Source organism: Pelodiscus sinensis, chromosome 3, assembly GCF_052426305.1.
Source record: "Pelodiscus sinensis isolate ZL-2025 chromosome 3, ASM5242630v1, whole genome shotgun sequence".
Lineage (NCBI taxonomy): Eukaryota > Metazoa > Chordata > Testudines > Trionychidae > Pelodiscus > Pelodiscus sinensis.
In genome coordinates this window covers 106,581,424-106,598,636 of record NC_143054.1, presented here as the reverse complement: position 1 = coordinate 106,598,636, position 17,213 = coordinate 106,581,424, and the positions used below count along the sequence as shown (strand labels likewise).

At 40.0% G+C, this 17,213-nt stretch overlaps 1 protein-coding gene and 1 pseudogene across 8 annotated transcripts in view; both read right to left on the bottom strand.

Annotated features, from left to right (window-relative positions):
* Positions 1–227: 227 nt before the first annotated feature.
* LOC149524700 (uncharacterized) lies at positions 228–2,150 on the bottom strand (annotated as a pseudogene).
* An 8,266-nt stretch (positions 2,151–10,416) lies between these two features.
* STXBP5 (syntaxin binding protein 5) overlaps positions 10,417–17,213 on the bottom strand; it is a 194,812-nt gene continuing 188,015 nt past the window's right edge. For all 8 annotated transcript variants that reach the window (XM_025184070.3, XM_075924382.2, XM_025184056.3 and 5 more), the window contains one exon: positions 10,417–16,623. In XM_025184070.3, coding sequence (XP_025039855.3) covers positions 16,582–16,623 — 42 coding nt within the window. In that variant the 3' untranslated portion in view covers positions 10,417–16,581. The remainder of the gene's footprint in view (positions 16,624–17,213) is intronic.

Sequence of the window (17,213 nt, the reverse complement as noted above, 5' to 3'; positions counted from 1 at the left end):
CCCCCTCCCCAAGTTTCTACCATACATCTTTCAGGGTTTTTCAGTAAATGGGACCCCTTTATACAAAGCGGATTCTCACAAACTTTATTTTTTAAAAAATTATTTTATTTAAAAGACATACAGGCCATGGTGTTCCACCAAAACTTTTACTCATGTAAAAGTCACACAAACCTTCTGACAGAAGATAGTCAGAAAAGCCCCTTTTCAATAGATATTTATATTTACAGTTACCAAGTTTTATATCTCATTGTGTCCCCTCCTCATTCTCTAACTTAATCCTTTTAGTCATCTTACAAATAGTCTTTTTCCTAAGCAGGGTTCTGTAACGTTTTGTACGTACGTTTTGTACATATATTGATCAGACGGTCAACATAACACTCTAAGCAGGCATCTTCTGGCTTGGTCATGGTCTTTAAAACACTGTGAGGATCTCGACTGAATTGTACTGCATTTACCAAAGTCACCCTGTGCACTAAGGCTGTGTCTACATTGGCACCCTTTTCTGGAAAAGGGATGCTAATGAGACACTTCGGAATTGCAAATGCCGCGGGGATTTAAATTTTCCCCACAGCATTTGCATGAACATGGCTGCCGCTTTTTTCCGGCTCGGGGCTTTGCCGAAAAAAGCGCCAGTCTAGACAGGGATCTTTCGGAAAATAAAGCCTTTTCCGTAAGATCCCTTATTCCTGATTTTAAGAGGAATAAGGGATCTTCTGGAAAAGTCTTTATTTTCCGAAAGATCCCTGTCTAGACTGGCGCTTTTTCCGGAAAAGCCCCGAGCCGGAAAAAAGCGGCAGCCATGTTCATGCAAATGCCATGGGGAAAATTTAAATCCCCGCGGCATTTGCAATTCCGAAGTGTCTTATTAGCATCCCTTTTCCGGAAAAGGGTGCCAATGTAGACACAGCCTAAATGTTCTTGAGTTAAGCACAGACATTGCATAGCATAACCTACGGCAATAACAGTATGTAATGAGCTTTCCAAACACAGTTCAGCACATAGGCCCCAGAGCTTGCAGTTTATATCCTCTGAAGTCCAAGTCACACAGTCATGGTGCCACTGGGCTGGCACATCTATGATACAGCCCTCATAGTCCTCAAAAAGCTTTTCCTTAAGACAGTGATTAAGGACGGCATAAACACCAAGGGGTACAATCGAGTGCATGACTTCTTTACGCTTACAATGTGGCACTGGCTCAGCTAGTTCCATGCCAAGCCTCCTTCTGAATTCTTCAGAGCCATCATCCTTGGCATTCTCTTCAATGATTTGTATCGGTGTTGAGCAAAAACAAGGTGGGCCCAGTTCGTTTTCTTTGTCTGATGGAATGCTGTCCTGGGTCTTAGGGTCATCTAGAAAGGCATTGTCGAGCTGTTGAGAGATTACCAGAAAGAAATAACATAGTTCATTTTTGGTTTTAGGTTTACAAAACCCTGGTTGGTCCCTAACCCCCATTATGCCCCAACCTTGATCATTCATTTACCTGTTTGACTTCTTTTCTGTTCACCTTGTCTGACTCCTGGGAATCGAGGGCACCTTCCTCCTCCAGGCTGTCTAGTTTGTCGGGCTGCCTTGTGAACAGTTGGGTTTGGTGTATCCATCAGTGGATGGGCCAAAGGGCTCCCTTCAGCTTCTCCTTCCTCCTCAGAACTGTCGCTGATGTAGCGCTTTCTCCGCATGTGGTCCAAGGCCCTTGGCACCAAAGCAAAGTCTGAACTTCTGGCGGGGGTGGTGAAGGAGTCCATGTTTCCGCTCAGCATTTGCACGATTTCTGATACATGTGCTCTTGGAACAAGATGGCCTCTTTTCTGTGGCGCTAGAACTTATGGGGAAGTACTATGCTCTGATTGGCAGAGGGTGGCAAGGGAAGATCTTAGCGGGGTCAACTGGTCCCAGAACTGCCCCCTGATTGGTCAAAGAGGTTCGTGGGGAGGTCCTACAGGGGAAAAACTCTTCCTGATTGATAGAGAGTGGTGGGACAGGTTCTTAGAGGGGCCACATGACCCACTTCTGGTGGATCATGTGGTCTCAGAACTGCCCCCCTGATTGGTCAAAGCGATTCACGAGGTGGTCCTACAGGGGAAAAACCCTTCCTGATTGGTAGAGGGTGGTGGGGTGAGTCCTTAGAGGGGTTACATGACACCCTTTACTTCTCATCACATGTCCCTCTTGACCCCAGATGTACTACCCCCAAGGGCAGGACTTCTTATATAACTGAGCTTTGTACAGAATGTGATAGTTTTAGTTGTAAAGACTGCACCTGGTAAACATAATTTGAAGAAGTAGCCCTGAGCATCACTATTAACCCATAAAACCTAATGGTAAAGTGAGCCCTGTCCCCCTTCTTTGCAAAAAAAAAAAGCATCTAAGAAAAATGTGTAGTTGAAAATATGTTTATGAGGGACCCCTCTGTCCTTAATGTCTAAGAAATTCCCCGTTTCCATCCCTTGGGCAGCATCAACCCCTCTATTCTTACAGATTTGTAGTTCCCTTTTTTCCATTTGGGAACTTCTGACTCCCAGGCTCCCCTCTGCATTCTGGGATTTCCAGTTTAAAACCTCAGTTGGCATTGATGCTATTTCAGCTGATTTAACACTCGTGAAATTGCTTATGCAGTTGCTACTGTGAAACTTTACCAGTGAGTTTACTTTTTACCCTCCTTTCTGAAAGATCCAGGAGCTAGTCCTAGATGCCAGTCCTCTCATTCTCCCATCAGAAAAATAAGCAGGAAACTGCAACATTCAGTTTGCTGCCTCTAAGGAAAAGCCCACAGAGGAGAATTTGGTGAGTGTTTTAAGAATCCCTTGGCTTGCCCTCTCTTTCTGTAGGTAGCATACTGGGAAGCGAAGCCTAGCAAATAGCAGCTCCACTGTTTATTTTGTGATTGTGTTGTCAATCTGAGACACAATCAATGTTTATATAGAATCTATAAAAAATTATTCATGTGGGGCCAAGAACAGTCATTAGTGGTTACGTGATTTTATGCTTCTCTAAATGCTTACAAAAAGCCAGAATTGTTTTGTGTAGTAAACATCAAGTGGGAAGTGAAAGCAACTTTCTGTAATTCCTTTGCCAGTGGCACATTTATGTGGCAGAGCAGCATCACAAAGGATGACACATTTGTTCTCAAGGCAGATTTTCAACTTTACAGATGTTAAAATGGTCCGTAACTTACACTGAGGCCTTTGAGAATGGAGGTATTGCTCATGTGTGCTGAAACAGGGAGTCAGGCTGTTAAAACAAACCTCTAGTTCACCAACAGGACAGTGGGACTGAGGTGACAGTGGTAGCAGCCCACAGATTGTTCCCTGCACCTCAACCGATTCAGCACATAACTGCCATTGAAATCAATGACTTGCAATAGGAGTTAGTTATTTAACTCACTAAGGATACATCTACACTGCAACACTTTTCTGAAATAACTAGCGCTATACCGAAATAATAACTTAGTCTGTGTCTAGACAGCAGGCAGTTATTTCAAAATAGTGTCAAGATACTGTCAAGCTGGAGGACTTCTTACTCCCACTCCTGTAACCCTCATTGTACACGGAGTAAGGGAAGTCAGAGGAAGGGTGCTCTGATTGGAAATAAGTGCCACGTAGACACTTGCTATTTTGAAATAAGATACGCAATTGACATAGCTCCATTTGTGTAGCTTATTTCCAGTTAAGCCCTGTTGTGTAGATGCACCCTCAGGCACTTCAGTAAATCCCATTAGCCACATAACAGCTGTGATGAATAAGCCAATGATGGTTCCAAACAAGTTACAGTAAACTTCCGATAATCCGGCACCTTTAGGACCCAGGGGGTGCCAGATTATCAAATATGACGGACTATTGGAAGGGGGGGCTATGAGGGGCCTGGGTGGGGTGGGGTAGGAGAGATGCCACCCCAGACCACTCATAGCCCCCCCTTCCGATAGTCTGGCTCTGCCTCAGGCATCTCCGATTCAGCCGCTGCTGGACAGTTTCAGCAGCGGCTGAATCGGGGACACCTGTGGCAGAGCAGCTGGGGTGCTGCCGGGTTGGTCCAGTAGTGCCGCCTTTCGGCGCTGCGAGACCAACCCGGCAGCACCCCAGCTGTTCTGCCCCAGGCGTCCTGATTCAGCTCCTGGTCAGTTTCAGCAGCGGCTGAATCTGGGAAGCCGGGCGCAAAGCAGCTCCAATTGTCCGGCTGCCTGGAGTACTTCCGGGTTCCTGATGGTGCCGGACCATCAGGAGTGCCGGAGCATTGGATGCCAGACCAATGGAGTTTTACTGTAGCAAGAAAAAGGAAAAGTCAGTGAACACAAGAGTCAAAGACTCTTAAATCCTCTGGACTTCCAGTGCTGTTTACCTTAGTGTTGCCAAATACTTGGTTTTCGACTGGAACACCTGGTCAAAAAGGGACCATGGCAGTTTGCTGACAGGGCTTCTAAAAGTCTGGTCAGCAGTGCTACAGCAGGCTCCCTGGTTTTGTGGAAATCCTACAGGCAGACAGCATGTCCCTCCGGCAATGTTCCCTCAAATGTTTTCAATCCATGTGTGGAATAAAATTGTGTTAGGAACCTTGGCCAATGAGAACTGTGGGAGTGGCACCTCTGGGACTGGATAACAAGCAGAGCCCCTATCTGTTCCTGGACCTAGGGGCCACAGGGACATGCTGGTTGCTTCCCGGAGCCACCGGAGGTAAATACCACACAGCCCTGAGCCCCCATCCCCATATTCCCTAACACCTCCCTGCATCCTCTAACCCCCCAGAGTCTCCCCCTGCCTTCCCATTCCCCGCTGGAGCCCTCACTCTCGCCTGTCCCCAACCCCCTTCCCACACCCCAGTCTCATGCCACATCCCACACCTTGGAACTTCTTGTTTTTGGCCCCATCCCAGAGCCTAGGCTCCCAGCCAGAGCCATCCCCAAGCCCTGCCCCAGCTCAGTGAAAGTGAGTAAGGCTGGGAGGAGAGCGGGTGATGGAGGGAGGCCTGATAGCACGAGGGGGAGTAGGGCAGGGGTGTTTGGTTTTGTGTGATTAGGAAGTTGGTAATCTCTGTTTGCCTGGAAGGGGTGAGGGCGATAATTACTTGGCAGTCCTGTGCCAAATTGCTGTGGCAACTCCAGATTCCCAAGGGCATCACTGACAGCAGAATCAGGCGTCTATATGCCAATAGCTGAGATACTGACAAGCAGTACAGCGGCACTATTTGGCACTGTTACACTTCTTTTCCAGTTGATTTACATGCACTGGAGGCATACGGTTCTAGGCTGCAGCCCATAAACTGCTCTTGTCCCTGGGGTTGGTGTACACAGGTGGTGGGGATTTGGATTACCAGGGGGAACCTAAACATAAGCTACTTATAAATTAGTTTTAGCCAAACTAAAGCAGGGACACTAAGAACAGCTGCTTGACACTAGACACCTGAGACACTTCTAGCGTGTGAGAGTGAGCCTCAACCTTGAAAGTGTTCTGAGGAGAGAAACTGGTAACTTTTATAAGTGGAGTAGTGGAACTATGAAAAAGTTTGCTTGATGCCACTGATATAAAAGAAATAAAATCATCTCTGTTGATGTAGAGTCATTCTGAAACCCAACCTCAGGACTGGGTAAAGAGTAAAGGAATGAAAATTCCATGGCTTCCTACATTCACTTCTAACATGGATTTGAAACCACAATGAAACGAAGTTGTTCAACTAACAACTTCTGCCACATATGTTGCCCCATGCTCAGATAGGTTGGGAGCTTTTTATTAGCTAAATTTGTCTGCCATTTTTCTAATGGAAAATGTGTTTTTTTCTAAATAAATGACTGTATATTGTATTTGTGTAACCTTAGCATATAAGTAACACTCAGTAAGTAGTGTTCTGCCATATAAATAATGGTAGGTCAATAAATACTTCTTAAGCTTTGTACATTTTTGGACGAGACTGGGGAATTATTAGTTATTCTCAATTTGAAAGAGTTTGTATTCGATACTGTCTGACAGTGGTTCAACTTATTCTTTGTTAGTCTCCTGAACCACAAAAAAAAAGTATTTGAATGAAAATTTCTTTGCAATCTATTAAGGCGGCAAAGGAATTAGCAAACTTGTCAATGCCTGGGCAGGATCAGGCTGGCCCTTTGCAGCAAGATCAGTATTTTCTATAAATTGTTTAAAACACTTGCGCATGGTGTGTAGTGACATGCAGATTAAGTCTAGCAACTGCTTTAAAATATAATGTAATCTTTAAGGGTACATCTAGACTACAGGCTTTTGTCGACAGATACTGTCAACAAAGCGTCTGTAGACAAAGAGCGTCTAGACTACAGCCAGTTCTGTCGACAAAGCAAGCCACTTTGTCGACATGACAGTGTAGACGCAAAGGACAGTGTAGATGCAATAACGCCTCTGTCGACAAAAGGCGTTATTCCTCATAGAATGAGGTTTACAGCCGTCGACAAAACTGCTGAGTTCTGTCGACGTTATGTTGACAGAACTCAGCGGCAGTGTAGACGCAGGTATAGTTTTGTTGAAAAAAGTGGACTTTTGTCGACAAAACCCTGTAGTCTAGATACACGCTAACAGGCTGACAATTTGTGCTAGTGAGTCTTCAAGATTCCCATTCCAGCAGCTTTTAAGTCCGTGAACAGTTGCTGTTGCCTGTCTTGCCTCAGTGTCCTGCAGCTCTCCAAGAGTTTAAGAAACTTTGGGTTGTCACTATACACCTCCCAGGATAACCTAATTGTTCACTCTCTTTTGTAGCTTAATCTTTTAACAATGACTAAGATGTAAAATGTTAAATACAGTAAAATGTTATGGGAAAGTTATTTCATCTTAGAATATTTAGGTTTTTTTTAAAAGGTTAAACGAATGTTCCAAAAATCTGTCTGACAAGCAGGTTAAGACTATTTTTTTTCCCATTAACACAATAACTGCTTTGAGATGATGTACATAATTCTTGCCACAGGCCAATACACAGACCTTAGCTAGGTCTGCCCTCTTGTGGCAAAAAAATGCACAATTGTGTTTACGTGTGACAGGTGACCAGGACCAAGCACTAATAAGTACTCCTAAGCCAGGCACTAGGGATGCAAAATCCCGTGGTGGAGGTAGGAGGGACTGCTCCTGCCAAACCAGGCCACTGGTTACTGATAAGCATCACCCAGTAAGCTTCCAAGTGAAGGTGAAAAGGAACAACCACAGGACCAAGCACTACGTGATGCTTACCGGTAACTGTTGCCATCCCTACTAGGCAATAGGCAAACTGCAAGCCAAATGATCTGTCCCAACTAATTTTCCATCATTGCTGAGAATAGAGAGGCTATAAAATAAAAAAAACCTCAAAAATAATAATAGGGGATTTCAGTTATCTCCATATTGTCCAGATACAGATCACCTCAGGAAAGGATGCAGTTTCTTGACACCTTAAGTCCATGGTGTCCAACAGGCTAGCCATTAGTCACATGTGGCTATTTGGACAGCTGTGTGTGACTAGTTGGCTTGAACAATGTGGCTATTTGGGTGGTTGAGTCTGGCTAGTTCACTATAGCAGCAGCCACTATAGTGGCTAGTGCTTCAGAACTGGTTGGAAACCATGGGCTTAAATGATGCTTCTGGAACCCACAACAGGAGAGGCAATTAACCCCCAGCCCCTCAAAAAACTAAGTGACTAGGTAAAAAATGGCAGATGAATTTTAATGTAGATAAATGGAAAGTAAGGCATATCGGAAAATATGATTTCAACTAGATGTATAAAATGATGGGGACTAAATGAGCTGTTACCACTCAAGAGAGGTTTTTGGAATCATTGTGGATAGTTATCTGAAAACATCCATTCAATGTGTAGCAGCAGTCAAAAAAGGAAACAATGCTAGGAATTAAAAAAAAAAGAATAAAGACAATATTTTATTGCTTTTTCTATAAATCCATGGTACATCAGCATCTTAACACTGTGTGCCGATGTGGTTGCCTCAACTGAGAAAAGATATTTTAGTATGGGGAAACGTTCAGAAAGGGCAACAAATTATTAGGGATATGGAATGGCTGCCAGATGAGGAGAAATTAATTAGACTGGGACTTTTCTGCTTGGAAAAGAAATGACAGAGGGGATATAATTAGGTTTACATAATAATGACTGGTGTGGAGAAAGCAAATAAGGAAAAATTATATACTTGCTGCCATAACATGAGAACTAGGGGTCACCAAATGAAATTAATAGGTAGCTAATTTAAAACAACAAAATGAAGTATGTTTAAAACAAAATGAAGTATATATGAAACAAAATACAGGACTATGTAGCACTTTAAAGACTAACAAGATGGTTTATTAGATGATGAGCTTTCGTGGGCCAGACCCACTTCCTCAGATCAAATAGTGAAAGAAAATAGTCTCAACCATATATACCAAAGGATACAATTAAAAAAATGAACACATATGAAAAGGACAAATCACATTTCAGAACAGAAGGGGGATGTTGGGGGGGGGGGGAAGGAAGGTGAATGCTTGTGAGTTAATGATATTAGAGGGGGGAAAGGTAGATGTCTGTGAGCTAATGGTATTAGAGGTGATAATTGGGGAAGCTATCTTTGTAATGGGTAAGGTAGTTGGGGTCTTTGTTCAGCCCCCCGCGGAGAGTGTCGAATTTTAGCATGAATGCCAGTTCAGAGGATTCCCTTTCAAGTGCAGATTTGTCCTGTATTTTGTTTCAGCTACACCAGACTAACACAGCTACATTTCTATCACTGAAGTATATATGAAGTATGTCATGAAGTCAATCTGTGCACTTCTTTCCACATGATGTTGTGAAGGCCTGGACTTTAACATAGTTAAAAAAAAAACAAGACAAGTTCATGGAGGATAGGTGTATCAATAGCTTTTAGCCAGGATGGACAGAAATTATGTCCTAGCCTCTGTCAGAAGCTAGGAATGGGTGACAGGGTTTGGATCACTTGATTACTTATGTTAATTCCCTCTGGGATAAATGGCACTGACTACTGTCAGAAGACAGGCTATTGGGCTAGATGGACTTTTGGTCTGATGTAGTTTAGCCATTCTTACTATCCCCTATTGATACAATCCCCTATTGATTTATTACTTGAATTCTGTGTTTCTACATGCATAACTTTACATTTTACTTTATTAAAATGCATAGAGTGCTCAGTATCAGAGAACCATCCTCTTCATTATTTACCACTCCCCCAACAATTATATGGTCTGAACACTATTAGTGATTTTGTTTTCTTCTAGTTCATCAAAAACATTAAATAGTGTAAAGCTAAGAAGCAATTCTTGTGGGACCCTACTGGACACACACACTCAATGACGATTCCCCATTTAGAATTAAATTTTGAGACCTATAAATTAGCCAGTTTAGTTTAGGTTTAAAATGCTTAATTATGAGAGAAGCTTCAAGAGAGAATCTGGAGGTTTAGGGGACTACGAGGGCTTCTGAGCACCCAGGGAAAATGCAATTTGTACAGGAGTAGTTGGATTTTAAATAAGCAATACTGAAATATTTGATCACAAAGTTGATATTATTTGGTTTCAAAATCTTCAGGCCCTTGAGATGAATGGGACAGTTCACATATTTCAAAGTTATTATTTCAGTTTGCTGGCAGACTTAGGGAAAATATCACTGCATTAAGTCTAGCACTTCATCACACCTGTAAAGGTGAGAAGCAATTTTGTAACTGAAAACTAGTGGTGACCATCTGCAAATCAACAGCCACTGAACTTGCAGAACACCCTTCATTTCATCGGTGGACATTCACAAATGTCTCTACGCCCTGACAGTGCAGAGAAAAACAGAAAATATTTAATTTAGTCCCTTCAATTATTAGAAATCTTAAAACATAATTAGAGCAAAAAAATGATAGTGAGTGAGTGCTTTTAGAAGTATTGTGGTGATACTAAAACTTTTTTTTATTAACCTGGTATTGGCTAATTTGTGTGTGTCCTGGTTTTACTTTAGGACTGAGATTTCCCAAGTGATCTCTTCCCTAATTTTCTTACCATTACTTGGGTGGCGGCAGTGGATTTTTATCCCCCAAAATCTAGGTTTTTGAGATTTTTTTGGGAGGGGAAAGTTTTATACCAAAGCCTGGAAATATAAGGTTTTGGAGTACTTTTGTGGGGCCCCAGTTCTGCATTCATTGTGCCAGGGGATTTAGCCTTGACAGAAGGTGAAAAAAAATCCAACGTGATTGCCAATTCCTGCCTGGCCCTGAATACACTAATAACTAATCTATTAGACTTTGAATTTGTAAGCAAGACCCACCTGCCAAGTATTTGAGGACCTGTTCATTGGTTCAAGCATCATCTGTCTAGCTGTGAGCATCTTTGATGCTTCAGAGAAAGGAGAGAAAACCCAGAATACTTTGGGGGAATAATGCACATCTTCATTAAACTTTCTGACAAGTAGCCTCACAATTAAAACAAAAGCAACCACTCAGTTTAATACCCTTCAGGAGAGATTTGAGTAGTTTATTTTGCCCAATGAGAGCCCTTCAGCATAATGAGACATTCATATACACATATATGAACATTTTTCTGAAACATTAATGTATCATACATTTTTTCATTTAAAATACCAGCTGCAGCTGCACAGGTATTTTTTATTTACAAAAATATTCCATACTTAATTGTAACTGTTTAATGATGACAGTTTAATTCAAGTACAAGTAAAATAACTCTACACAATCTAACATATTTGTGTTTGTAACAGTACAATTTGCAGTTCATATGAAACTATTTGTAGACAGATGGATTTTCAACCCTACCTAAAATGCATTTCCCAGTAATCACCCTCAAGAGTAAGTGGGGCTCAGCAAGACTTAACTGAAAAATAAATTGCAATGAACAAAAAACAAAACAAAAAACCTCAAAACCACCATACGCATGTACAAAGATATACATAAAGCTAGAACTGTACCACAAGCATGCTTGCCTCAAGGGTGGGCAATGCTAGAAAAATTTACTGATGTTTTCCATTGCGCTGGTACGATGAAGCAGTAGCATGTCTAGTTCTAACCATTGAACCATAATGGAGTTCAGGTCTACAGTAACATAGTACTGTATATTTACATTTTAAAAAGGAAATATTTAAAATATGCCCCCCTTGCATTGCCTGTTGCTAAATATTATTGGTGTTCCATTTACAACGTCTTACATGTTTTAAACAAAGTTTAATGTCTTGAATCACTCTTGATTGGTATTATATAATAAGTATTAATAAAAAGGCATGCAACTGTCAAAAGAATTTACTGCAGTTGCATAACAATTTTTGATGTGCTTTATCTTGCAAACCTGGAAGTAATACTGATTTAGTCACATTATTTTCTGATTACCTCTCTCACTTTAACTATCATCTGGATCTCTAGGCCTGGAATTCAGTACTCTTTCCTGAAGTGTAAAACATTCCAAAAATACACTCTTTTGAAGCACTATAACCAAAATACAGGTTTACAGTAGTACATTTATACAAGATACATGATGACTAGAAATGGGCATAATTTGAACTTAATTTGCTTTTAAATGCATGTTAAGCTGTCAGAATGGAAATAAAAGTTAAATCAGTTAGTTCAGCTGATCCACGTACATTTTCCATTATATCTCCACCCCCACTTTCCCAACAGTTAAGAGATTTCTGTCTATAAAGTATTTGAAATTTTTGCATTAGCAGCAAAGTCATTAAAATCCCCAGGAAAAGATTCATATAAGACTATGTAGGAAACTGGCCAGAATGAAGAAAACGTGCAACTGAGAAATTACTCTGCAAAGAAGGCAATCATTGCACACACTTCCACACATCAACACAGCACTGCAACTGTAATCCAGTTTCCACCCAGGTAAAACAAACCAGGAATAGAAAGAGGATGGCACCTTAGCCACAGACAAAACCTTCTGAAAACAATATTTATCAACGGGTAGATGAAAAACTGAAATCAGTTAACTACAAAAGGAAAAATTTACCAAATACATAAAACTCCTTTTTAATATTTGGAAATTTATTTAAAAAAGCTAAAAAAACACCTTGTTTTTATATCTCTATCTTGAAACAACAAATTATGGTAAACATCCAACAAGCAAGCTGTAGTTAGTGAGAGGTTTTACAATTAGTTTTTTTTTTTTTTAAATAATACCTTCCCTTTCCCATGCTAAGGAATTATTTTAGAATGTTCAAAAAAGGAAGTTACAGTAAGTATGATTCATTTCTGAAGACAAAAATGGGCTTTTTAAAGTAATTGTATCTCTATATGAGATATGAATTTATTTCTTATTATAAGCTTAAAACATAACTTTGTATGGATAATATACATACTTTTTAAGTACTTTGACTTAAACTTTAACACAAGTTTTTTAAAATGAAAGGTAAAAGTGTACATATAAAATTTTTCTTTTAAAACTAAAAGTATATTTTATAACAGCATTTATAAATATAACAGGATTATCACTGTATGATCTTGAAACAAATCTGAAAGCATTGTAGTAATTTAAAAACCACAGGTGCTGACACAGGGTAAGTGCCTTGCATTAGATTTTATATTGTATATATTTATATACACAATTTTTGCTGATAAAAAGCACACACTTTTTAAACTGTAATTATCAGCCGTGATTGCTAGCCTGTCCTAAGCACTGTGTATTGAATGAGTATGTTTGTATATAAACAATGAATCTGATCTACAGAAATATGGAAAGTAAAATTGAGGAATAAAATACCAAGCAGGAATTAAAGTGCAGGAAACAATTTCAAGTTTAAAGTTCAGGTCAGATCAGTGCTATTTATTAAGCCAGAAAAAATTTACTGCCAAAAAAAAAAATCACCTTTGGATATAGCTTTCTAATGTAATTCTCATGCAATGAATACCTCAAGCAAAACAAAAACGGACAAGGAATAATGCTGTAAATTATGTAGTATTTCTAACTGAACATTTTTGAAAGCACAAATCTTTCTTGAGATACCAGTGGAGTAACAGTTTCAAACTTATTCAGATTACGCCTATGTTTATATGAAATAACATTCAGATAAAAATATAATTTGGTAGAAATTCTAAACTTAAGAAATGCTCCTTCGGTTTAAAATTAAATTAAATGTGATACACAACATTTAATATAAGTAGCAGCAGTTTCTTGCACTTCCATAAAAGAGAGAAAAGTGTAATAGTGCAGATGGATTCTAGTATTTTTCAGAACACAGGAAAAAAGGTTCAAGCAATTGCAAAGGTAATCAACAGGCTAAAAGGTGATGTCGCCTCTCTGTTTCAAATGTGGGTTCACTGTATAAAATGATTTGTCCAATAATAGCAAATAAAATGCCACAGTATCAGTATCAGAAACTTTTTTCAAAGGAAAAAAAATAACAAACATTTGAGACTGAAAAGCAATTATAATTGGCTATGTGGTCCCTATAATTGACTAAAGAGCCATTGTGCGTTCATTCTATAGGGAATGATGATGTCACTGATTTTTCAAACTAATATATACAGGTTGGACCTCTCTGGTCCGGCACTCTCGGGACCTGACCTGACCAGTCCTAGATGAGGGATTTTGCTGGAGCAGGGGAGGTCATTTCTGGACCTCTGCCACTGGTCCCCTTGGCCTAGCCCACTGGCCTCCGGATCTCCTGCTGGTCTTGCTGCCATGCTGACCTCGCTGAGCAGCCATTGCTGCTGTGGCTCCAGGACACACACGCTGCACTTGAGCTCCAAGACCCTCCAAGGCAGCCCCGCATTGCAGCTCTCTGCTCCACTGAGCTACCGTGGCTCCCAGCCCCGCCAGGCAGCCATGCTGCCACGAGCTGGGCAGCCTCGCCATCAGCTCACTGTGGGCAGCCCACTGTCCTGCCAGCCCTCTGTGGATCCTTGCGAATGGCCCTCTGCCGGGTCTGTCTGGTCCTGCAACATGTGTGCCAGACCATGGATATTGCTGGACCAGAGAATCCCAGTTAAGAGAGTTTCAACCTGTACACCATCACACATGAGAAAAACAAACAATGCCAAGGAAAATGAGAGACTCTTCAGTGCCTAACAGACAGACATCTTCCCTATTCTAATATATGCTCTCTCATTCCTTCCTATTTTGCTTTGCTTACTGAAGGCAGTCAAATGCTTCTTTCTGGGAAGACTAAGCAAGACTTCCCTATTAATCCAATGGTGGCTTTCATGGATCAGACAGCATGATTTATTGATAAGCACTGATAAGTGCATCTCTCCCCAAAACTGATCAGAGTACTGTAACTTCTGGGATAGATTTCTGTTGCCCTGAAATGCAGTCTGTCTCTGCTGGGTGAAAGTATCAATTCATTTGAATGTAAGGGCGAGGGAAAAATTAAACCACATCAGAATTTCTATTAAAATGGATCTCATGTAAGTTTATCTGATTTTCTGCTGCTGGCTTGTAAGCAAATACAAGATTAATTTACTAAATATGCAGTAGGCAAACAGACATTGCAAAAATTAAATCAGTAACATACAGAATGTATGGTTAACTGAATTAAATAGCTGGAGCTAATATATATATATATATATATATATATGGAGAACTATCAAGAACTGAGAATGCTTATTAGCATTTTCATATCCACATCAGTAACTGCTTTCTTTGGTGCATCACTTTCCTCCCCCCCCCCCAACAAAAATTTCAACAAATAATCAGACTTGTTTTGATTTTGTGTGATACAGCACAAAATGGCCAGACATGTGGTTCACTCTCAAATACTGACAAACCAAAAGGCAGTCAGTAGATGTTGTCAACAACTTCCTCATCCCAAAATAAAATTGAGTTAATTCACCAGTTTGTATGCAAATTCTGAACATTTTCTGAGAACAAACTGACAATTTTTGCAACTATATTAAGAATCATTAACCCTTCACATCTTATGGTTCTTAAATGATAAGGTACTATAAACATATACACCCATGACCACATTTTTCAATTAGATATAAACAGACAAAATTTTGCCCTGGGAATTCCTGAAGAAGAGTGCATGACAAATGTCTACAGCTAATGTGCTAGGAGGAATTTATTTTAATGATTCAATACAGGAAATTTTTCAGAAAATGTATCAGCTGTTATTCTCTAACTATTCCTCCCTGCAAAATGAAATTAGTTCCCATTTCCCATTTGAGATTAAAATGTAATCACTCAGTTTCCACAATGCAAACATTTTATTCTAAACAATTCTTTTTGTTTCTAACTCTGTTCATCCCTACAGTTATGGCTTTGATGCAGCTGTTATAAGCTAACACAATATGCTGTTTTGATTTAGCACAACTGCTTACATTTTCCTGCCCACATTTAAATCGTGATCCTCTTCTTACTGAAATACTGAGAACCTCTTTACTGATCATCTTCGGTATCAGACCCATTTACAGAAAACAGTTTTGCAGACCAGCTCCAATTTCTAAGTAGGTCTTCAATGTTTGAATCTACTAAAATACAGACTTGTACAGTAGCTCTACAAAAAGGTCTTAAGAAATCAACTAAAAGATTGACAGCTATCTAAAATTAGGTGCTTGCCCTTTTCCTTGAATCAACATCTTCAAGGAATTTAAAACTGTTTCAAACCTGAGACCAAGGTTTTTTATTTGGTAATAAAGAATTAAAGAGGGATGAAAGTTAGCTACAGTTTCTGCTTAGAACTGCCTCAACAATTTAAATTAAATGGCTGTTAAAAGATAGTCAAATATTTATAAAAATTCACATGATGAGTGAAACCTTAGCCAATGCCGAACATTTCACAATCAGCCAATAATTGGGCGGGGGTGAGGTTTGAGGGGGAAACGGCGATTTAGCTGAAAGAAAGAAGATACATAAAAGACACTGAAGAATTCTCACCAAAATGGAGATGTTATCACTTTTCACAGCGCATAGCCATAACACAAATGAAAACTCCAGCATGAAACGTAATGCGGTCATATTATTCACTTGATTTTTTTAATACAAAAATGACTTATCCTTTTGTTTTGCACTTGACAGAGTATGATGTGAATACAAGAATATTAGATCAGGGGTCCAAGAAGAGACTATGAACAGGTCAACTATGTATACATTTTCAATATGGATCTTTCAAACTTCCAGCTTGCCTGACCAAAGAGACAGTAGCAAACAGAATATAACTCTTCTTCAGTAAAAATGGAAGGGGGAAGGTGAAAGTCAGCTATTAATAGTTCAGTAAGACAAACACAACTTTATTCCAGCTCTTGGACCCCTGATTTATTGCCTCTCCTCACAGGAGGGTGAAACACTGGCAGCAGTTACAATAACACAAAGTTTTGGCGTACGACATTTACAAAGGATTGATCCTGCATTGCCTCGACCCATCTCACGTCTTTTCCCCTTTGCCTCTCTTCTCCAAGTGTCCTATGCCATCTGCTCTGTTCCCAAACTCTGAGTAAATCCCACAGCTATGACACGAACAAGTTTTTGTGTGTCTGTTTTAAATATAATGCTCCTCAGTTAAAGCCATATGACTGAGGTAAAACTGTATGATTTGTGCTAGGAAACAACACTATCCAATAGACAGTGAATACTCCTCCAACTCCAATCGTCCTGCAGAAATTAAAAGAAAAAAAAAAAAGGACTTTTTCCTTCCTCAAGATAAAGTTAAATTGATCTATTTGGATGTAGGTTGTCAGAACTGGTACCACTTCTTATCTTTGTACTTCAACATCATCTAAAAATAAACAAAAAAGGAAAGATATGAATACAATTAACATTTTTGTACAGTGCCACAGACATTCAAAAAATACAATAAAAATGAAAATCAGGTCTTAATTTTTCAATCATCACACAACGTTTTTCACATTGTGCTTAATTTCTTGTATAACCACAAAGGGTAGATTCCATCACAAATCTGCTGCTACCTTTCTGACTCCTGACTGTGAGTGTGACAGCTCAACAAGGACAGGAAAGTTCTGTGGCAGGTAATAAGATAGGCAGGGACCTGAAGAGCCCACAATGAGAATATCTGTTCCTGGAGACTGCTCAGAAGAACCAAAGTGAGATTCCTGAAATTGTTTGTATGTTGTTCGTCTATCTTGCTGATTCTTAAACTTTGGTACTGGTGACTCCTTTACCATAGCAAGCCTTGGAGTGCAACCCATTTAAAGCATTTTAATATATTTAACATGATAATAAATGCTGGAGGCAAAGTGGGATTTGGGGTGGAGGCTAACAGTTTGTGATCTCTTCATGTAATAACCTCGTGACCTCGAGAAGTCCTCGCCCCTCAGTTTGAGAACCCCAATCTGCATTGGGTATGGT